This window comes from Callospermophilus lateralis, chromosome 6, assembly GCF_048772815.1.
Source record: "Callospermophilus lateralis isolate mCalLat2 chromosome 6, mCalLat2.hap1, whole genome shotgun sequence".
Taxonomy (NCBI): Eukaryota; Metazoa; Chordata; class Mammalia; order Rodentia; family Sciuridae; genus Callospermophilus; species Callospermophilus lateralis.
Genome location: NC_135310.1, coordinates 130,668,259 through 130,692,462, shown reverse-complemented (window position 1 = coordinate 130,692,462; position 24,204 = coordinate 130,668,259). Strand labels below are relative to the sequence as shown.

General features: G+C 36.2%; 1 protein-coding gene and 1 pseudogene across 1 annotated transcript; both read left to right on the top strand.

Moving 5' to 3' along the window:
• The first annotated feature begins 6,642 nt into the window (after positions 1–6,642).
• On the top strand, positions 6,643–7,584 carry LOC143402124 (olfactory receptor 12D3-like). Its single transcript, XM_076859577.1, has one exon. It carries the CDS (start codon positions 6,643–6,645, stop codon positions 7,582–7,584), a length of 942 nt encoding a protein of 313 aa, XP_076715692.1.
• A 3,942-nt stretch (positions 7,585–11,526) lies between these two features.
• LOC143402123 (olfactory receptor 12D3-like) lies at positions 11,527–20,450 on the top strand (annotated as a pseudogene).
• Positions 20,451–24,204: the final 3,754 nt, after the last annotated feature.

Genomic DNA, 24,204 nt, shown 5'->3' with positions numbered 1-24,204 from the left:
CAGCATCTGTGATGAAAAATCAGCCGATAACATTATTGGTTTACCCCTGAATGTAATCTACCTACTTTCTCTTGTAGCTTTTAATATTTTCTCTTTGTTCTGTATATTGGGTATCTTCATAACAATGTATTTGGCGTTTTTCTACTGTGATTTTGTATGCTCGGTGTCCTGTATGCATCTAGAATTTGTACATCTGTTTCCTTTTTTATATCCAGAAAGTTTTCTACAATTATTTCATTCAACAGATTGTTTATTCCCTTGGTTTGGACCTCTATACCTTCCTCTGACCCAATGACTCTTAAGTTTGTTTTTTTTATGTTATCCCATATCTTTTGAATGTTTTTCTGGTGGTTTCTTACTAGCCTTTCTGAGTTAGCTAGACTCTTTTCAAGATGATATATTCTGTCTTCATTGTCTGAATTTCTGACTTCTACTTGCTCCGTTCTAGTGATACTCCACTCTAGTGATACTCTCATTTGAGTTTTTAATTTGGTTTATAGTTTCCTGCATTTCTAGGATTAATGTTTGATTTTTTTTAATAATCTCTATCTCCTGGTAAAGTTGCTTATTTGTTTCTTGAATCTGTTTATGTAATTCATTTTTGTTGTGTTCTTTCATTGTTTGAATTTGCTGTCTCATGTCCTCTTTAAGATTCCATTCCATCTGTATAAGGTATTCCTTGAGTTCTTTATTTGACCATTTTCCTGATGCCTCTAGGTTCTCCTGTAGATTTAGGCTGTCCTGCATTGTTTGTACTCCTTTTCTTCCTTGCTTTTTCATGCTGTTCATGTTATTTCCGATTCTGTTTGACTGCTGAGTTACTGTTTACTCCTATAAATTTATTTTGGTTTTGTGTATCTCTGGAGTCTCTCTTTTGTGATGGGAGACTATGACTAGAGATGATGAATTTTATTGCACTTTAAAGCAGATTCACTCGTTTCATAAAATGCGTATGGATTCTGATGGCATAATGCGATCTGCAGTTTGGTCTTGGGACTTATGTTTAGGACAAGTGATGTGATGATATAGAGGTTGGTATATCTTGGCAAACTTGGAAGATTGCTCTACTGATGAGGGATATTAACTTGAGAATGGTCCAGAGTACTTGGGGGTAGCTAGGGTATTGATAGCACTATATAAAGCCTGGGAACATTTACCTATACACATTTAGTTAATTACACATAAACAGTGTCATAATGCTTGGGAGGAATGGCATTAGAAGGGGAGGGAAGAAGTCGCTAAAGAGAAGGAGAGTAAACAGGTACAGTAAACAGTAAACAGAATTCAAGAAAATTGGAATAAGGAAATTGAATAGAAATGAAAAGACAAAAAGCAAAATAAAAACAAAAATTAAAAAAAATTAAAAATTAAAAAATTAAAAATATATATAAAAATGCAGTCTTTGAGTTTCATTAACATCTCTTCCAGTAGGTGGAACTGTGCCCACCGGGCCAAGCTTCTCCTCTGGATACACAGGAACCAATCCCTGTGAGGTGACTCCTCCTCCCGCACTGGGCGGCTCTTCAATCCTGGGTGCCCAGGGCCTTTCCTGGTCTACAGTCACTTCCCCACTTTTCCTCCAGCAAGGCCCCACTCACTGGTGATGTTCACCACAAAACTGGCTACACGCCGGGTCTGCCGCTCCCAGGAGCCCTATTTTCTTGAATGACTGGGCACACTCTCTTCTGTTTGCCATTCCCACAGACCCTAAGGTTGTTGAGCATGATGCTGGGAACCGTTAGCTTATTCTGCCTGCCCTCCTGTAGCCATGTCCCCAGGAGCTGGCACAAGAGACCTCGGTTATCAGCGCTGGTGGGAGTGGTAGCCAGAGGTCAGGTGCCACTCCTGACTCCCTCGGTCTGACAATCACACTTGGGAGAGCTGGGAGGGAGGGGGGCTTGAGATTTCTCTGCTGTGGAGATGATGGGTCTGGTGGTCACACACTGAAGTCACCAGTTTCAATAAAGCTATTTCCTCTGCCGAATTCTGGTGATGTCAGTTCTCTGCCATGGTGGTGTCCAATGAGAAGGGCAGCCATTCGTTCTGTTTGCCGGATGTCCGATATGAAGGGTGGGTCCGGTCTGGCTCTCCCAGGTCCCATCTCAATTCTGGGCCCACTGCCTATGAAGACTCTGTTGGTATCACCTCAAAAGTTGCACAGAGGACCTGAAGAGTTTTTTCTCTATTCCACGGGAGCGTCTGTAGTGCTGAGTTAAAGCAGTTTGGCGGCAAGACACAGACAGCCAGAAACTGCCTGAATTCACCCGCTCCAGGCTCGGTGTGGGTTCCGAGGTGCGCAAACTGCCTGCCCCAGGTCCACTTCAGCCCAGCATTGCCAAGTGATCCTGAGCATACAGCATTCAATCGGTTTAAGACTCCCTTTGCCTGCGCAGCTGAAGAGGTCACAGAATTGATCTTCCAGCGCCGGCCACCATGTTGGATCTCAGTCCTTAGTTTTTTAATATTCTTTATTTTTTCATAGTGATGTTTAATGGTTTTCTATATAATGGTCTTATACAGCTTTCTGTAGATTAATTCCTATGCATGTGTTGTTTTTAATGCTATTAAAATATCATTTAAATTTTATTTTTATTTTGTTGCTACCATATAAAACATTACTGATTAGTGCTTAATATGTTTATATTATAACAAAATTCCAATTATATGGGAATATGATGTATAAAAATGATAGTTTTATTTCTTATTTTATAATTTAAGTTCTTTTATTATTTTTTTCTTGCTTTATAGCATTGGCTGAAACTTCTGTAACAGTATTTGAAGTGATGGTATTTTATCGTTCCTCTTTATTAAGTAAAGTAATTCCTCTTGTATTACTAGTTTGCATGGAATTATTTTTTTTTAAATCATGATTGGGAATTGAACCTATAAAGTGTAGTAGCAATTATGATGTTCTTTTCTTTCTCTAATATTGCTATTGAGTTTATTAATATTTGAATATTAATTTAGTCTTGCATCCTGAAATATATTTTATTTGATTGTGATATAGTTTCTGTTTTATTAATATGTATATTGAGTATATATTCATATATACATTTATATAAATGTTCATATGTATATATATTTCAGAATTGGATTTATTCATTTGCATATGTATATATGTATTTCAAGATTTTTGCATTTATATTCATGAATAAGAATTGTCTGCAATTTTCCTTCCTAGTACATTCTTGCTCAAGTGTTAGTCAAAGTTATTCTTTCCTTGTAGAGGAAATGGAGAAAGGCTCCCTTTTTCTTTCTTTGAAGGAATTTGTAGAGATTGTGATAATTTTTTCCCTATTTATTAGAATTTACCAGCAAAATCTGTACTTGGTTGTTAAGGTCTGTAAACAAGTCAGATTGGCACCTGTTATTTTGCCAGAGAAATGTTAGAGTCTGTAAACAAGTCTGCACCACGCCTGGCCAAATGCCAGAGGGTGTGGTTTGTGAAGTAACAAAAGCAAGCCATTAAGTGTGGAGATTCCTTATTGGTTAACTGCTGTATCTATTTTATGCTAATTAGATAAGCTGTGTAAAATGTATAAATACCACTCTTATTCTACAATAAATGGCTCCTATTCCTGCTGCATCAACATACACAAGTTATTCGTCACCCCCGGATATTTTGCCCAGCCAGCCGGACTGCGGCACTTGGTGTTTCCTTTTTGGAAAGATTTTAAATAACAACTTTAGCTTTCCATACAGGTTATCAAAATATTCAAATGTTTCTTTTACCTAGAGTTTTTTTTTTGTAAATTATTTTTGGATTGAGATAATTCACAAAATTTCACCTACACTGTTAAATTCATTGGTAAAAATTTCTTGTAATTATACCTTTTAATTTTTGACACTGATAGTGTATATAATATTACTTTTTAATTTGGCAATGTTCATCTTACTGAGTTTATCACTTTCAGATAACTGTTTTAGCTGTGTTGAATTTTTTCTATTGCACTTTTATTTTTATTTTTAGTATTCACTCATTCATTTATTTAGCTTCTTGAAATAAAATATAGACTTTTAAATTTTATTTCATTTTTAATTAGTGCATGATAATTGTGTGTGTTTATGGGTACACTCTGATATTTTGATATATGTATACATTGTATAATGATCAAATCAGAATAATTAGCATATCATTCATCTCAAATGTATATATTTTTTAATCTGATAATTTTATAAACTTTATTTGCTCAAAGTATACAGTACAGTATATTTTGATATATTTATACAAACACAGAGTATCTCTTATTTTAATTCGGATTCCATTCTTGTGTGTGCACATAATGGGGAGATTCGCTGACTGTATTCATATTTGTATATAGGAATGTTATGTCAGATTCATTCTACTGCCTTCCCTTCATTCCGTTTTATTTAATGCACTAAACTTCTATTCTCTCCTCTTGTTTTCTGTTAGCATCCATATTAAAAAGATATATATCAAATGTATATATTTTTATTATTATTTTCTAATTCTATCATAGTCAAAGTACATTGTTTGGATGGTATAATCTTTTCAAGCTTTTTTTTTTTGCTTGCTTGCTTTTTGAAAGACTCCATTTCATTGTTTTTATTTTAATCTTTATTCTGATTGATGATGATCAAGGGAAGGGGCTTGCCAGTTCTTCCACTAACACAGATGAAAATATTAGCATTCTTGAATCAATTTTCGCTAAGTCATCTGCATATTGTTTAAAAAGTGAGTGTGGAAGACTTCTTTGCTTCTAATCAGACAACTTTAATGTGTGATTCTTCTAATCTGAAATTTCTTAAGTATTTCTTCATTTAGAGAAAAAGCCACAGATTAAGGCGAGGAAGGGCATTGATTGCAGGCAGAGCTCAGCCTTACATCATTCTTTCATCAGCAGTTTGGCTCTGGTCAGGTAGGCTTTCCGAATCAAGCCAATTTTCCCTTGGAAGCAGGTGGTTTCCATTTCTACTCAGTGCTTCAAAGAAGTGGCTTACAGCGAAATGCAGCGGTCTCCCTTGGAGGAATTTCTGCGAAGTCAGTGTCATTTTACATGTCAGTGATATTTTATTACTTTATCAAAATGTGCAATAGATCTATCCAGGTGCTGAACAAAAAATGCTCCCCGCACCAGAATTCCAGGCGAGGGTGGCAAAACTGGTTTTCCAAGCTCCCAGGTCATTTTTAACAGTTCCCCAAAGGTGAAGCCTTTGTCCCCCCTCGAGGGCCTGGGCCTGCACAGGGCTCTCAGCCTCTCCACCATGGGCTCCTTCACGCCACTCTGATGCGCAGCGCCACGCTTCCTTTGTCCCCAAGAACACGGCCCCCAGCTTGGCGTCCACACCACCATCCGGGCAGTCTGCTCCACCAGGCCGCCCCCCGCCCCAGCTAACCTCCTCACTGGAGGGCGCCCTGGCGACCGCCGGAAGTGACCTCTTTTCAAGTTTTTGAAGATTTTTCTTTTTAAGACAGCCTGTGTTTGATATTGTTCAATGTGTGCTTGACAGTCATGTGAATTCTTGTTGAATTCATTGTTCTACATGTGTTCATCAAACATGTTAATTCTGTTGTTCAGATTTTTACATCCTTACTGGCTTTTTGGCTGGTTCTTCAAGTATAGAAATATGGTAAAACTTCTTATTATGATTGTGGATTGGACTTGTTCTTTTGTTGTTGTTGTTAAATTTGAACAATCAACTTCTTAGTTCCAGAGTTTCTTTTTCTTGCGAGTCAGGGGTGATTATTTTCTTTTACAAATGGCAGTTTCCTTTGGTGTTGTATTTTCCATGCCTTTTCTCTCCATTTCCCTCTGTGCTTATGCCATTCCTTGTCTTATTCCTGCCAGTTCATCTCCACCCCCTAACAGAACTTTCCATTAATTGTGGGTCTCTTTCCTTCTAGGTTAAAAAATTGGAGACATTTTCAAAGTTTTTCTACTGTTAGAACCTCTCACTATTGTGAGGTTTCCTCTACTTCACCCATGACCTCACTGCCATGCTGATACTTCATGGCTAATGATGCAAATTCTGCTGTTTCCTCCCCCCCCCACACTTAGACAATATTTGAATTTGGGAGCTTTCAAGTCTCTTAGTTTCACAGAAGGTTTAGGTTGTCAGAAAGGATGTGTCTATCTCCTGTGAAATTTTTGCACCTTAGAAGTGGAGGAATTCCTACTAAATTATGTCTATATTACTGCTAGAACCTGCAATCACAAATTGAATAGCTATTTCCTTTGTATGTTTAAAACTTATTCAAATTCTAATTCTAATGCTATACATGAGATTATGGTCAGGATATATATATATATATATATATATATATATATTTATAAGTTCCCTTTATCCATACCTGATCTATTCATAATATGATGCTTTTATTATTCTAAAGTCATTTTATGGATGTACTAGGTATGTTGAACTTCCTTAATTTTGTTGTATGTAAACCAGCATTACTATTTTTTTCCAGTGCTGGGGATGAAACCTAGTATCTCTAGCATGCTAGGCAAGTGCTCTACCACTGAGCTACATCCCATCCCTTTGCTATTCTTAAACATTACTGATACTGTAGTTCACCCCAAGATTAATCCAAATAGTAAACTTGTTTAACTTAAGCTGCACAGTTTAAAATTAAGCATTAGAAAAAATAGCTAAATATTATTTCATTTGCTCCCCAGAGTGATGGAGAATGTCTCTACAGTGGATGAGTTTCTTTTACTCAGCCTGACCAGTGTTCAGGAGCTGCAGCCAGTCTTCTTTATGATGTTCTTAATTATTTACCTGATCAACTTGGCTGAAAATGGAGCGATATTAATAATTGTAATTTTGGAACCCAAACTGCACTCCCCTATGTATTTCTTTTTGGGAAATCTTTCTTGTCTGGATATTTGTTATTCTTCGGTGACACTGCCCAAGGTGCTTATGAACCTGCTCTCCACTCGCAGGGCCATATCTTTCCTAGGCTGTATCACTCAGCTACACTTTTTCCACTTTCTGGGAAGTACTGAGGCCATCTTACTGGCACTGATGGCCTTTGACCGTTTTGTGGCCATCTGCAACCCACTTCGCTACACTGTCATCATGAACCCACAGCTGTGTGTCCTATTGGCAGCTGTGGCCTGGCTCATTAGCTTCTTCTATGCTCTGATGCATTCTGTCATGACTGCACGCCTGGACTTTTGCCATTCTCTGAAACTTAACCACTTCCTCTGTGATGTGAAACCCCTCCTGGAACTGGCCTGCAGTAACACAGAACTCAACCAGTGGCTTCTTTCTGTTGTCACAGGGAGCATATCCATGGGAGCTTTCTTTCTCACACTCCTCTCCTACTTCTACATTATTGGCTTCCTTGTGTTGAAGAACAGGTCCTGCAGGATACTCCATAAGGCTCTGTCCACTTGTGCCTCCCATTTTATGGTGGTGTGTCTCTTTTATGGACCTGTGGGTTTTACATATATTCGTCCTCCTTCAGCTACATCCATGAGTGAGGACCGGACAGTGGCTGTCATATACAGTGCAATCACCCCAGTGCTGAATCCGGTGATCTACACCTTTAGGAATAAAGAAGTGATGTTGGCTCTGAAGAAAATCTTTGGGAGGAAGCTCTTTAAAGATTGCCATTAGTATCTAGGGGACTAATGAGACTTATATCTGTTTTACATTAAGACTTTCATGACTTTATTGTAATAAATGATTGTTTATTCGATTTCTGTTTTTTTCTCAGGAATTTTGAGCATGTATTATATCATTCGGTGTAGTAAGTTCAACAAACATAGGAATGAACGAACCAAATTCCAACAACTCATAAAAGTTAACTTTCAATGTGCTGGGAGAATATAATAAAAAACCCATAAGTACACCTTATCAGGGAAATTAAGACCTATGGAGAACTAAAATAAAGTAGGATAAAAAGGGAAAAATGATATTAGGTACCTGATGTATAATAAAGAACTTGTCTGGTCTTTGTCTCTGGTTCCTAGTATAGAGCTTCTAAAAACCTAGGAATTTCCCAAGTGGCAGAAGTGTCTTGGTTATTCATGAACCACCTGGATGATATTTGTTTATCCTCATGTCATGATTTTTGGTAGGCCCCAGGTTAGCTTAGGATGGGGGCTGACCATGCTTGAGTGATTATCCTTATAATTGGAGGGTTGAGGCTTTGAATCATGGTGATAGTATCCTGAACTTCATGAGACAAGGAGGGAGGATAGAAATTGACTTTAGGTACATGGTCAATAATTCAGTTAACTATGCCTATGTAAGAAAGCCTAAGTAGAAACTTTACACTAAAATACAGGCACTCTTCTTGGATGGCAGTATTGTCCATAGTTTTGAACACCAGTGTGCCAGAAGAGTAATGTACCTTAACAAGGCAGGAGGTGTGTGTTTAGGACCCTCACAGAGCTTGCTTGGTGTGTCTCCCCTTTGTGTATTCTTTCCTCTGATAAAACTATAATCATAAGTATATCACTTTCTTCAGTACTATTAGTCACTTGAGGGTGTGATAGAGACTTCCAAATTAGTAGCCACATGTCCATGAGTGAGGATGATCATTTCTGATCCTGAAACCTACAGTTTATACCTGGAATGAGAACAGTCTTTTGGCAGCATAAGTCATACTTAGGATTACTTTGTTGGCCCATTTATTGGATGCTTAGAAGACCAACAGCATTGAGTAGAGCCTGGAATAAAAGAGGGATGTTCAGGCAGTCCAGATTCTACACAAGTGATCATATTGCTTAGAGTGTTAAGATCTAGGAAATTCCACAGTACTAGTATTATCTGTATGAATAAAAATTCCATGTTTTATCCCAGGAAAGACAACAGGAAGGTTGGTTGTTTACCAGCTGTTGTCCTTCACTGGGAAGTGCTTAAACTTTAAGTGACAAATAGAGTATCTTTGGTGACAAAGAAAGAAGCTATATGTGGGCCTATTTGCATAAGCTATATTCCAGCAAGGATAATCTAGGTACTACTCCCAAGTATATGACCTGCAATCAGAGAAAACAAGTTTAGCTTTGGTTTCTTCCTACAGGGTTTTTGTCAGCACCAATTTCTGATGGCTCAGAGAAGGTCTGGTGTGTATTATAACACTTCACAGCAAGGAACTCACCTTTCTATGTAGTCACTGGTGTTATCAATAGATATTATTACTTTCTTCCTGCTACATAGTTGAGAATATAAGAATGTATGAAAGTACAAGTGGCCCATGACATCATTACTTATTTTCTCTTGGGTGCTTTGTGCCTCTTGCCTTGCAATTTTAAGTTCAATGAAAGCAGAGGTTCTATCTAAGAAGGATAATATTTACACCAGCAGATACAACATGATTTTCACTAATCCCAAAACTATAGATGTTATCTAGTCACTTTTTACTATTCATATGGTGTATCAGCAGACAAAGAGTTACCATAATGATAATTGACCTTAATCATCAGAGGAGATAAAATTGCTGCTGCATACTTGGGATCACAGCAGTATATTTGAAACTCAGGGGATCCAGTGTTGAATCACTTGAAGTTCTGGTGGTTTAAAGCAAGAATGACAAAAACTAGCATCCATAGACTAATAAAGAAAAAATAAATAGTGATTCAGGTCCTTTGGATTAAAAAAATAATGAGATGAAAACTTAGATAAACAGGACTTCTGGCATGGTTAAGGGAGTTTAAATTAGTGGTAGAAGAGGGAAATTTTAGATAAATATCAATAATGACCTAAAATTCACCTTTAGGAGTGAAGGGTGTCTTTCTCCATTGCATTCATCCACAAACATTTGTAGTCAAATTGGTAGGAAAACAGGTTTTATTCAAAGCTGTCTTTGAAGGAAAATAAAAGAAACATTTTTATTGTTGTATCCATTTTCCATTTTTGGGAGTTTCTGGGGGTGAGGAATGCTTTTGAAAATGAAGAGGTGGCAAAGTGAAATGAAAGATAGGAAGTGTACATATGAAGATTTAGTTAGGGGCTGGGGATGTGGCTCAAGCGGTAGCGTGCTCGCCTGGCATGCGTGCGGCCCGGGTTCGATCCTGAGCACCACATACAAACAAAGATGTTGTGTCCGCCGAAAACTAAAAAAAAAAAATAAAATAAATATTAAAAATTCTCTCTCTCTGTCTCTCTCTCTCACCTCTCTCTAAAAAAATAAAAAAAGATTTAGTTAGCCTGTTTTAGGCAGGATAGGGGAGGGAGAAATCTCTGTTCTTAGCTTCCTTTCAGTGCCCCAGACCAGGAGTCAGCCTGTTTAGCCTTCACTTTCAATATGAGGAAGTGACCCTCAATTTTAGAGGTGCCCTTAATTTCAGTCTGTTTCACAGGTAAAGAATAAAGCATACAGATTTGATCTGCAATTCATTAACACTTCTACTCAGAACCACAATCACTTTGGCTCTTTTATCTTTGGCAAAATTAAGATACATTGACAAGATCATTTTTGAGCAGGTTAAAAAATTTTACAATCTTTCTAGGAATGAAAAAACTTGAAATATTGGTGAGTAAGCAGTGTCTAGCACAATGCTCCCTGAGCTGAAGTATTTCTCTAATTCTGTGACAATTTAGGAAAGCAACCCATGGTATTCGAACCACATTGAAAACAGGCTTAATATCTTCATATGGAAGGGAAACCAATAGAAAAACAACAATAAAGAAATGGAAAGGAAGGGATTAGAGATTTTGATGCTGTTAGAGAATCCAAGGAGCTCTGGATTCTTGGTTCGGATCACTCTCTCAATTATTTTTTGAAAAATTATTTTTCTACAGTTATAAGGTGACATTAAATATGAAAAACTGTATAAAACACGTGTAGCTGAGCAAAGCAATTTGCTTCTAAAGAGCAAACAGAATAAGGTAAAAGAGTGAGCACAGACAGGTTCTGGATGGTCCTAAGTGGGCATACTAGTCAAGATACTGCATCTATTGTTTAATAGCTAGCTGTAGCTACCCAAGTAGTGGGCATGGCTGGACTCCAGGATGCCATGAAAAGCCATTGAAGACATCTATTGAAGTGAATACTTAGTGAACACAATGAGCAGGGGATTACAAATATTCAGGGATCCTTTGTACTACATGTTTGATCTCCTTTCATACCAGGGGGACATGGTCTTGGATCATACTGAGATTGAAGACTTAGAATTGGCTTCAATATAGTAAACATTTTAGTACTATTTAACCATTTTATATGTAACTTATGTTTTTAGGCAGTATTCAGCAATGAATCATGGAATAAAAAACAGTAATATAGCAGGGTCATGTTTTTTTTTTTTTTTTAATTCTCTTTAAGACCAATGAATAATCAAGTAAATTGTAGAACAACAACAGGTGTTCTAACCCTGGAAATAAACAGGTAGAAACAAGACCAATTTAAAATATGTCAAGAAGAAAAGATCTGTGGGGCCAATTCTATTGGGATCATTATAAAGGAAGGATTTATAGCTATGAGATTCTTAAAGTATACCAGAAGGGAACTTTCATTAGAAGCACTGGGGCACTAAGATAAAGTTTGCCTGGTGGTCAACCCCAGCACTCCTGTTAACTTAGGTTAGACTTGTAGATGAAATCCCCCTGAATGGGATGGTCATTAAAACAGTTACTGAAAGGATAAAACCAACTCTTCTCAACATGAAGGATGAATTAAGTGTCAGGATGGTGATGATTACAGAAGGTAGACCCCTACTTTCATGGGAAACATCAAGCAGTAATAAATTTGGAAGAAGCATTATGTTTCCTCCACTTGGATGCAATTCACTCTCTCTTGTGAGTGTTTTTGTTGTTGCCTGAAACTTACTTCACTTAAAATTCTCTTGCTTGGCTTTTAGTGTCTGAATTTACATTTTCTTTTGTTGGAACACAAGAGATGAGACTTGAATCTTCCTGTCGCCATTTATCCATGACAATTTTGTGTACTTTAAATATATAAATATAATATTAAAAATCAAATGGGTTTGAAATCTGATTCTAGTAATAACTACCTGCATAATCTCAGATTAGCTCCTTGTTTTCTGGACTTTATTTTTCTTTTTTAAATAAATGGGGAGAATCCTTTCTCACAAGATTTCTGGAAATACTAAGATAAAGGTATTTTAGAAAATACAAAGTGCTCTGCATGTTCACATAAATATTTTTGTTACAATTCTGATAATATTTTATTAAAATATTATTAAGGTTTATGTTATGTCTGAGTCTCTTAATTCTGTCCTTCACAAAAAACTATGACAAGGACAAAATTTAGTCAAGCTCTTTGTTAGATTCTAAAAAGAATAGACTTTGCTCCAGTTTCCAGTAATATATTTCTCATTTCTGCCTGAAACTTCATCATGATAGGCTTTACTGTTCACATTTCTAACACCATTCTGTTGATGACAACTTAAGTAGTCTCTGAGAAGAGAGGATTTCCCTACAACTCTTCTCTTCTGAGCCTGAGTCCTCACTGGAATTGCTTTTAATGTTATTACTGTCAATTTCAAGTTTTACTACATGTACCTCAAAACCTTTCCAGCCTTAACCCCCTACCCTGTTTCAGAGCTATTCCACAATGTTAGCTGTTTGCTATAGCAATCCCCCACTCTTGACACTGATTTTCTTCTCAGTTCACTTGTGTTTCTATAACAAAATTTTTGAAACTGGTAATTGAAAACAAAAGCATTTATTTTCTTCTTTTGTTTCTGTAGGATGGGAAGTCCAAGATCAAGACACTGGAAAATTTGATGTGGATGAGGGCTGCCCTCTGCTTGCAAAATGTCACTCCAGAGGAGACAAATGTGTGCCATCACATGGAAGAAAGATGTAAGAGCAAAAGGTCTTAGGACTCTGGCCACTAAGGTCATTCACAAGGACTCCACCCTCATTACTTTATTAAACCACCCAAAAAGCACATCTCTTAATAGTATAACATTGTGCCCTAGGTTCTAGTGTGAATTTCAGAGTGGGAGAACATACATTTAATCCATAGCTAATGATAGTATAAAATAGATACTATTTGTGCTTATTATATTAGTATCAGTGCTGTATCTACCTAGACCATTTTCAGCTAAATATGATGTTATTTTGTTAAGTTTACAGTAGTGAAATGTCAGGGGCTGCCCTGCACACGAGGTAAGCACCACCTCTATCAGCCTTGAATGATGAAGGTATTGAACTGGCAGCCGATGCCACAAGCTGTGCAGGAAGCAAGTGGGCCTTACCTTTGCTGGGCAAGAAAATGCTTCAGCTCTGGGTTTGAGTGTTACCCAATGGTATTGGAAAACCCCCCTTTTCTGTAACATTATCCCCTGCCTTATTTACGTGGAATATTCTATGGAATGTATTTTCCCTAATACATAGAGGAGTTCCAGGTGCACTCGCTGTCTTGTTCTCTTGCCTTCCTACATAGAAGAGGACCCCTGAGGTCGCAAAGCCTTCCCAACTCCACTTAGCGAAAAAGGTACTTTCATGTCAGTGTGGTTTTTCATCTCCGCCCCAAGCACACAGAGTGATCCTGATTCATCGCTGCTCAGGCTGTGAGTCATAGTGAAAAATGAGAAATTGGAGATATTAAGCATTTATCTTAATGTTATCTTGTCAGTGAGGATGGGCTGGGATTACAAACCTCAACATTCCCTAAGCTTTAACTTTAAATCTGGAGATTCTACAGAAAATTGAGTATAAAATCAAGTAATTTTAAAATTCAGTAGTTTAACCCAGATTATTTAACAGTAGTGAAAAAGACAATCTTAAATTTGTGAGGTTGGAAGTTGTCTCTGGACAGAATAAAAAGGAATTTGTTTAAATCTGAAGGCACCTACAAGACCTGTTCTCAGCAGCCACACACCACAGCAGAGACTAATTGCATCAAAAGCTTTTGTTTCCTGAAACATTAGTGCACTGTGATGCACTGACAGTGGTCATGGATTTTGTGTGGGGAGCCAGAGCCTAGCAGTGTCTGTACAAGTAGTTACATTGGAAACTGTCTATTGGGGAGTGGAACATTGTAGTACATTATGGTACAAGGCATGGGACCTCATTAAGAAAGTGAGTAGGCAACTGTGTATTAGACAATTATGTGCTACAAGTTAAATGGGTCCACATTTACATCCACAAGGCTGTAATACTTAATTGTTTTCATTGTTGGGATTATTTCCTTTGAAGAGATCAATAATGCTGCAACCCACACCAAATTTCTTATTAAAATAGTTCCCAGAAGTTATAACATTTCGAAAAATTCCCTGATGTAATTAAGGAAAGTCTGGAAATTTAGAAAACTCTGCCTCTGCAATGCAGGCTAGATAACAAGCAGCTTTTAAAGAATTGATCATAATAAGATGTCCCAGAGGGAAGCAAGCTCATGACTTGCAGATGATTCACATGTTTTACAATTGAGAGTTAACTGTTAAAAAGGAAAATAGGGTTTTCAAAACCCTCCTAGGAGTACATTATGTCTCAGAACATAAAAGCTCTATATCACACTGTAATCATTATAGCACACATTGACTTATTTATAATTTATACATTGAGTTTGATCTGTCCTGTCAGATTATTCCCACCCACCCACCCCCAATACTGGGGATTGAGCCCAGAGGTACTTTTTCACTGAGCTACATCCCAGTCCCTTCCCCTATATTATTTTTAAATTTTAATAAGGGATCTTGCTGAATTGCTTAGGAGGTTACTAAATTGCTTTGCTGGCCTTGAACTTGTGATCCTCCTGCCTCAGTCTCCTGAATTGCTGGGATTCCAAGTGGATGCCACTGTGCCTGGCTCAGATTATTCTTGTATTGGTAAAAAGTCCCATTAGGAAACAGCCTCTTCATTCCACTGTTTAATTGGGCTAGAGAATAAATTCTATGCATGGAAATAAACCCATTCATCTCTAGTCAACTGGTTATTGATAAAGGTGTTAAGAGCATGTGCTAGAGGGTAGTTTTTCAATAAATGGTTCTGGGAAAACTGTATCTTCAAATGAAGAAAATGAAATTAAATACCTCTGTCTTACCTGGTACAACAATCAACTCAAAGTAGATTAAAGACTTACATATAAGACATGAAACTACAAAAATAAAACATAGGGATGTTGAAAATCTTTTGGATAAAATTCCCAAACCACAGGAAACAAAAGTGAAAATAAGCAAATAGGATTATTAAATCCAAAAAGTTTCTTCATGGCAAAGAAAACAGACTGAAGAGACAACCTATAGAATGGGAGAAATGTTTAAAACTATATATCTGACAAAGGGTTGATATGAAGAATATGTAAGGAATTCCACTCAATAGCAAAATTTAAAAAGATTAAAAAATGAGCAATAGACTTAAATAGACATTTTCCAAAATATACACAAATGTCCAACAGGAATATAAAAAAATATTTGACATTGCTAGTCATCAGGGAAACACAAACCAAAACCACAATGAGACATCATCACCTCACCTTGGTAAGAATAACCATTATCAAAATAACTAAAGATAACAAGCCCTGGCGAAGATGTGGGGAAAAGGGAATCCATTCACATTGTTGGTGAGAATGTAAATTAGTACATCCATTATGAAAGAGTGTTGAAAGTTCTTCATAAAAGTAAAAATAGAACAACCATAAAAGCCAGCAATCCCACTCCTGGGATATATCCAAGGGAAATAAATCTATGTTAAAGAGACTTCTGCACTCTCATGTTCATTTCAACACTATTACAGAAGTGGAACTAACCAGTGACCATCAACTCATGAATGGATGAAGTGGTACCTATAAACATCAGAATACTGTTCAACCATACAAAGGGATGAAGTCTTGCCATATGCAACATTAATGGAATTATAAAAGGGAAATGAGCCAGGTATAGAAAGACAGGTACCTCCTGATCTTACTCATGTGTGAAATACAAAAAAGTTGAACTTACAGAAGTTGACAATAGAATGGTGATTGCCAGATTCTGGGAGGGTAGCAGGGAGTTAGAGGAGAAAGGTTGAAGAATCAGTACTAAGTTAAAAAGGAGCAAGATATTCTGGTGTACTATCACATATTAGGGTGACTATGGATAATAGTTATATGCTGTGAATTTCAAAAAGCTAGAAGAAAATACTTGGAAAGTTTTCACTAAAGAAATGATAGGGTTTGAGAAGAGAGATTCTCTTTAGCTTGAAAAAATTACATGGATGTTGTAAATTTATGCATCCATAATTACAAAAGTGTCAGACTAACTTTTTGATTTTTAAGTGCTTAGATTAATAAAAAAAAACTATTTTTAGTCACCACGGAAAATGATGGAGAAAGTGATTAGAAGGTTAGAGTACTCACTCCATTACTTTTAAGGTTTGCTGAAGTGATGGAGATTAAATCATATTTTGAGGTTATTTAGATTTAAATAATTTTGATTTAGGAAGGTGGGTATACACCCATTTATTAGTCAACTGTTTTCCTTTGTGAATTTTTTTCTTTGTCAATTTTTCCAGTTTTGTTTTCCTATTTATGCTTTATGAAAGTTCTTTATAATTGTTGGTAACTCATTATTATCAAGTTTTTTGAAAAATACAGTCTGCTAAATTGTGTCCTTATTGTCTTATTATTATGCCTTTGAATTTATTTGTAGCAAATGTTAATTTATGTGATCAATTTTTTCTACGTTTATGTTCTGTTTCTCTTCTTACCTGCAAATTTTAATGTTTTATCATTTCTGTTATTTTTCCACCTGTTATTCTGGAAATTTTGCATTCTGCTTTCTTCTTTTATCTTTTACCCTGAAATTATGACTTGCACCTTTTATCACTATGAAGACTTTAAAACACTTTAACACTGTAGAAACTCAATTCATTTTATATGCTATAAAATATGCATTCCTTTTCAGCACCAACAAATTTTAATAATATTTTATACAAATTTTATTTAAATTTTTCAGTCATTGACTATGTTCTTTTTTTGATATTTATCTATTCTTAAAACTCAGAATTTTCCCCCTTTTCTTTCAATTAAAATATATTCTTCAGAATCTCTTTTAAGTGAGGGTTTACTGGTTTCAAGTCTTATAATTTACATTTTAAGATATATTAATTCTATTTTTTATTTATGAAACGTATGGTCTTTGGACATGCTATTCTACCTGGATGAATATTTAGTCTCCCTGACTTCTGTTTCCTGTTGTTGTCAATGATGTCAACTGTCCTACTGTATAACAATCCATTGTTCCTTTGAAGGGGCTCTATCTTTTTCCTGCTCTTAAAACTCTTTTCTGCTTTTGTTGTCTTTCTCTGTTTCATATTTCTCAGGTCAACTCATGCAACTTCTTTATGCCCCAAGGCTTCAGTTTAAACTTATCATTGTTTAGGTTTTCAAAATTTCTCTAGATGAAGATCCACATTGCATTCAACATTCATTAAATTTCCAAGGCTAAGGCAGTGTCCTTTCTTTCAAATTTTTGTTTTATTTCTCTTTTAGTGAGCAACACAAACTTCTGCACAACAATTACTTAAACTTTGCAAAAATTCTCAAAAATAATAAAAAAATTAAAAAATTAATACTTTTGGAGAAAGAAAAAATAGACAAAACAGGGTCTCCAAGAAGAGATTCTCACGACATTTATGCCTGGGACACCACTTGTGAGAGTCAGAGGGTGCTCAGCTTATTTATTTTGTGTTCAGACTATGAACAAAGCCAAGTCTTGTGTTATTTATTTTTACACTTAATTGTGTTAAGTTCATAACAAGGCTTTGAGCAACTCTATTAATTCTATTCAAAGAGACAAACAAAGCCTTATAAACTGATTCTTTTTTTTTTTTTGAAAGAAAGAGAGAGAGAGAGAGAGAGAGAGAGAGAGAGAGAGAGAGAGAGAGAGAGAGAGAATTCCAATATTTATTTTTTAGTTTTCGGCAGACACAACATCTTTTTATGTGGTGCTGAGGATTGAACCTGGGCCGCACGCATGCCAGGCGAGGGCACTACCGCTTGAACCACATCCCCAGCCCCAATAACCTGATTCTTAAAATTACTTAAGTACAAAAATATCTATTTATTGCAAGACACGTAAAGAGAAAAGTGTAAGGTGAATTGGTCAGGGAGAAGATAGTTAAATTGGATTGAATTTTTTTCTTTGATAGAAACAAATTGAGACTATTAAATGGGGTAAGTCAAAGTACTTAGGAAAATTCCTTGAATTTAGGTTGTGGAAATTATCAGATGGAACAAGTGGGCATATGGCACAGGACATCTGTTAGAAAATCTTGGAATTTATTCATCTATTTTATCAGATTTTGTTTCAAGTATATACCTGTTTATGTATATTTACATGTGTGTATTTATAAGTTTGTTTGTATGTGTGTGTGTGAGTGCGCATGTAAATGGTTAAGGTGAATAAATAGCTACTGTATTTGTTTTAATATTTTCCATATACTGGAAATTAAAGTTTTCTATATACTGGAAATTAAACTATAAAGTTCCCTGAGGTCATTTAGTTTGAGTTTCAATACTTAAATCAATATCATGGTAAATTATGATTTTTGACATTTGCAAACACATCTAAAGAACAAATTATGGAAAGTTGAATTGCTAGTTCAAAGTATATGAACATTTTCATTTTTGATAGTTATTGCTAAATTGCCCCTTAGAGATTAAGTCAATTTATATCCCCACCTGTATTACACCACCCTTAAGCAAATACAGTGTATTGTCAAACACTTTGATCTTTGTTAAAATTGTATTTCAGTACATTTTTTTTGCATTTCTATTTTGCTTTTTTACACTTTTTTTCTGGTGAGATTTCTTCCATTAAGAAATTATGACTTTGGGGGCTGGGATTGTGCCTCAGATGTAGGGTGCTTACCTCACATCCATGAGGCATTGGGTTTGATTCTCATCACCATATAAAAATAAAATAAAGATATGTATCCACCTACAACTAAAAAATAAATATTTTTATATAAAAGAAATCATGACTTTCTATTTTTTATTTTCTTTCATAAGACTTAGATTATAGGAAATTTGTTTATTAATTCTTTGGATTAACATATAGTAATTGCTCATATTCATAGGATTTATTGTGATTTTTCAATGCATGCATACTGATTAAATACAAGCTCCCTCTAGCCTCTGGCTCCCACCTGCCCATCCTCTAATAATCACTATTTTATATTCAGGTTGTTTTTATTGATTGATTTTTTTTTAAGAAGTGAGGAGATTTGAATCTAAGCTATTGCCATGCTCCTACTCAGAAATAATGTGTGCCTATTAAGTCCATTAAAAAGTGTTTTCTAACTTTACCAATACATCTTTGACATGCTTTAATTAGATATACTAATTGTAATGCCATAGTTGAAGCTAGAGTTAAATCTTGTTTCTTTTTAATACATTTTCTCTGAATCTACCTTAATTCTGATGAGCTGCCTTTTAGGTTTAACTGTACAGTCTGAGTAGCCTTTTGACTTCCATGCATCAGATATCACGTTAACTCAGAACATGTCATGTTCTTCCATATTCCTCAGTTATGCTTCAAATGAATTTACCTCTGGAATGCTGTTCACCACAGTTTATCCTTCTTTTTTTCCAGGTGATAAAATTGCTTCATTTCACCCTACACAGTGTATCAGGATGTGTTTGCTAATTGTCACTGTCATCTTTCCTTCCCTAAAGTAATAGAGAACATAACTTTTGTGAATAAGTTTCTTTTGCTGGGACTGATCCAGGTTCAGGGGCTATAGCTTGTAATCTTTATCATTTTCCTCATTATATACATGAAAAACCTATTTGGAGATGGGGCCAATTAGTGATCATCATCTCAGAGCCAAGACTCCACTCTCCTATGTATTTTTTCCTGAGAAATCATTCTTGTCTGGATGTTTGCTATTCTTCAGAGACAATGCCCAAGCTAATGTGGAACCTCCTCTCCATGCACAGGGTCTTATCCTTCTTAGGATATCACTCAGCTACACTTCTTCCACTTTCTTGGTTGCACTGAAGGCGTCTTGCTAATCATCATGGGATTTGATCAGTTTGTGGCCATCTGCCACCCACATCACTACACTGTCATCATGAACCCTGTTGGCAGCTGTGGCATGGCTTACTAGCTTCATCTATACTCCGATGCCTTCTGCCATGACCACATGCGCCTGGACTTTTGCCACTTTCAGAAACTCAATTACTTTTTCTGTCATATCAAGCCTTTCTTTGAACTGGCTTGTGGTGATGTAAGTCTCAATAAGTGGCTCATTTTCATTGTCACTTGCAGCTTAGCCATCATGGTGGCTTGCTTCCTCACTCTCCTTTCCTATTTCTATATAAGAGGCTTTCTTCTGTTTAAGCACCGGTCCTGCAGTGTATTCCGCAAGGCTCTGTCCACTTGTCTCTCCCATTTTATGGTGGTATTTCTCTTTCATAGAACTGTGGAGCTCACTTATATCTCTCCTTTCTATGCTTCATGTGTAATACAGGAATGATTTATGACTATCATACATAGACGGTCACTCCAGTGATGAACCCACTGATAAATACCTTTAAAAATAAGGAAGTGATGTTTGCTCTGAGCAGAATTTTAGGAAGAAGCTGAAGCTGTTTGCCTGAGGAAAATAAGTCACAATAATGAACAGAAGAAAACTGTATGCCATTTTTATGACATTTATTTTATTTCCTATAATAATTCAATATATTTCTTAAAATTTTATTTTCATTTTAGATATTTGTTTAGTTGGTAACCAGGCTCTTCATTCATATGATTTCAACCACTATTCATATAATCATTCAATCATCATTTGAAATATCTTGAGTAAGTTCTGATTCATGTGCACAACATGCCCCAGTGGAAAAAAGGTCCACGAGGTCATTAATGGGGACATGGATCTTACATTTTTGTTGAGGGGGCAGGTAATACATATGTGAATAAGTAAATGTGCCTCTGTTAGATAGTAGAACCATATTATGGAAGGTAAGGGAATAACGGAGGCCTTTCCAAGATGTGACATTCAGGCAGAACACTGAAAGAAATGAGGTGGAGGGTCACACAGATATGTGAGATTATGTCATTTTATAAAGAGACAAAAGCAAGTGAAATAGAATTGAGATAGAGTGTGCTTGTTGCTTGTGAGGAAAGCAAGATCGCCAGTATGCCTGGAGCTTGATAGGTAATGGGGAGAATGGCCAGACATGAAGTTAGTCAGCTGGTGGACCCATGACACAGGCATCTTAGTCATTTTAAGGATGTGGGTATTTACTGTGCGTGATATTGGATGACTTTGAGGCATTTGAGCAAAGAACTCACTTGATATAACTCCTACATTTAAACAATCACATTAAATTCTATGTGAAGAATATAGAATCAACTAGAATGCCCTTAATCCTTTGGGTAAGAATTGAAGGTAATGCAGGCAAGGGTGATGGTGGTAAACACATGAGAAGTAGTTAGATTCTGGATGAATTTGAACACAAAACTTTCAGTATCTGCTGATAGCTTAGATATATTGTGTAAATACAAGAGGCACAAAAGATCATTGTTAATTTTTATTTATCTTTATTAACTGGAAAAATGACCATGATGTCAATAAATTAGGCTATGAATATAGCACAAGTATGATTGATATAGGTTTGAATTAGCTTTGCACATCAGGGGAATAATTTGAATAGAATTATTTCTTCCTATTAATTAATGCTTTTTATGCCTAGAATAATATATTTTTAAACCTTTTATTTTCAGATTAGCATGTAGGTTTTATGGTCTTTAAAGGTTTTAAGATATTGCTAACAAATTATCAATCTATTTGTAATAATATAGATTTTTCTCAGCATGATTATATTCCATTTTTAAGGTAATAAGAATAGTAAAATATTGTTTTTTGTTTGGAGCAACATATACTTTATTATGAAGAATTAACTCAGAACAGAAACAATTAGCAAATAAGTCAGAGTATAACAGGTGGACTACGTTATAGAAGGTAACTGGAGATGTAATCTACAGTGAATACAAATTGGCTAAAATATAAGTAATATCCTACTTGACAGTTGATACTATAATTCAAATACACTATGTCACATTGTAAATGATGTGAAAATAATCATTGATGTTTGGAAGAATGAAATTTTTCAAATATTTTCTTTTGATCTTTGGATATTTCTTAGACACACTTGTTGTATCATCTGTACATACACAGACAACTCATCCATACATAATTAAATGTTGTACAGTTCTGTCTTTCTACCTCTTTCTCTTTGTCTCATTAACCATATTCATTTTTACAAAAGTTGTAGTCTAAATTTCTTTTAATAACCTGATATGGAAGTGTCTAGTTAATTTTTGAAGTTGAGGGATTTTGTAAAGACATAAAAATGTGATTTCTAGGAATCTGTTTACTAAGTATATCTGTGTGTATCTGAACTAGAATGACAAGAAAATGTTTATGTGTAATAAAATATCCACTTCTACCTAACTCTGGTTTCTTTGCACATCAATGAAAGGCCTGATAGAAAAAAATAAACATGTATTTTGAGTGATTTTAAACAAGATATTGCTAATTTTTGTCACAATTTAATGACATATAATCCATTTATATATTTTTATATTGCATAACATATTATATTATATAATACATTGCATATAGATATATGAAGTATGTTTTCATTTGAAATTTATGCTTTGAAAATGTCGTAATCAGGATTGCACCAAGATGATACAGTAGTATGTTCCCTGACATGTATCTCCCCAAACCAATATTAATTTGAAGTAATTCATGGATAAAAGTGCCTTTGTTGGAGCTTTGGGACCAAGATGGTTTTGAGCTCAAGATAAAAAATAAAGGGGTTATTTTGAGAAGTCAGGCCTATGCCCATATGACTACAGAAATACTGACTATAGGTCTCTCTACAGACCTGGAGAAAGCCCCATCCCATACCCATATTTATTCTTGGTTTTGCCACTAGCATAATCTGACAAGAACCTAGTAAGAGATCATGCAAGACTATGATCCAGGAAACAGTCCCACTGACCTTGGTACTGGCTGTGGCCCTAGGAGCTACCCATCATGACCTGGCTCCAGCATCTCTCAGGTGCCAGGAATTGGATGAGATACACATACATCCATGCTCCAATACAGGTCTTATGACCTCAATTTGACTGTAGATCCTGAAAATCCTCTGTAACTTGTCTGTAGCCACTTTCAACTACATACCTGGAACATTCCTTCTTGCTTAGGACCCACCAGGAAACACTTATTCATACTCCTAAAAAAGGCTCTAGACCTTTCTCTTATTGCAGGTCTAGAAATAATTATGTGTGGGGTGCTAAGCAACCTAACTTGAAGGTTGCTACCTGCTTCCTGGTCCCGGGGCCACACGTGGTTAAGATGGCTCCTGGCGATCAGCCAGAAGGTATTGCTGTGGGTTCTGAAAAAAAAATTGGACCACCTCTAGGATAAGCCCAGGACTCTTCAGTTCTTGTAGACAGTTTGTGCTTTCCCTTACAGAACATAGAATGGGAGCGTGCATAGCCCTTCCAGCCCTACCAACCTTTGTTCTGATTGGCTTCTGTACTCTATATTAGATGTGTGTACTTCCTCAATAAATGAGCTTCAGCCTTGACTGGTCTCCCTGACACCTCTGATTGCCCTCCAGCAAGGGAGGCCTGCATGCGGGCGGTCAGTTGCCCTCTCCTTTCTTGGCTCTCCTGGTAGAGGCCTGTTCTCCCTATCTCTCTTGCAGGTTGGAAGGGAACAACGACTAAAAACCCCCAAAATTTTGTAGCTTGGATCCAGTACCCTGACACTGAACACATGCTGAGCAGAATTTGTACTGCTTCTCAGCAAGATGAACAAGACAGAATTCACAGAAATTCAGTATTGGACAGTCAGAGACTAAAAGATCCAGAAATTTGAGTATTTTTAATACAGAAAAATAAAGAGTGCATTGGAGTCATGTCAGTAGTGAAAATGGCAACAGGTCACTGCAGAGGAGAGGAGTAGCACAGATAGAGAAGCATAACAGACAAATTTGGTGTAGGAAAATTTGTAAATGAGAAAAATAGTATGAACTCAGTCAAATCAAAGGCTATACAGTGAGCTGGTGTTTGAAAACTACTTCATGTTTCTCAACTGGTCAGCAGAGAGCCAAGGCAGGGAGCCATCTTGAGGAGGTCACTCTGGAGCTTTTTGGTGCAGAAATCCAGGAGATCATGGCCAATGTTGCTACATTATCTCAACCAGTTTTTACAGTGTGTCCTAGAATGTATGCATAAACTCACCATTCCTGGCAGCATGCAATTGAAATGGGCACTGAGATGATTGTACCCAGAGGAAATTCACATTGGAGACTTGGAAGAG

What these genes read in the sequence shown, in the direction of transcription:
- LOC143402124 (XM_076859577.1), top strand. Translation starts at nt 6,643, where the DNA reads ATGGAGAATGTCTCTACAGTGGATGAGTTTCTTTTACTCAGCCTGACC.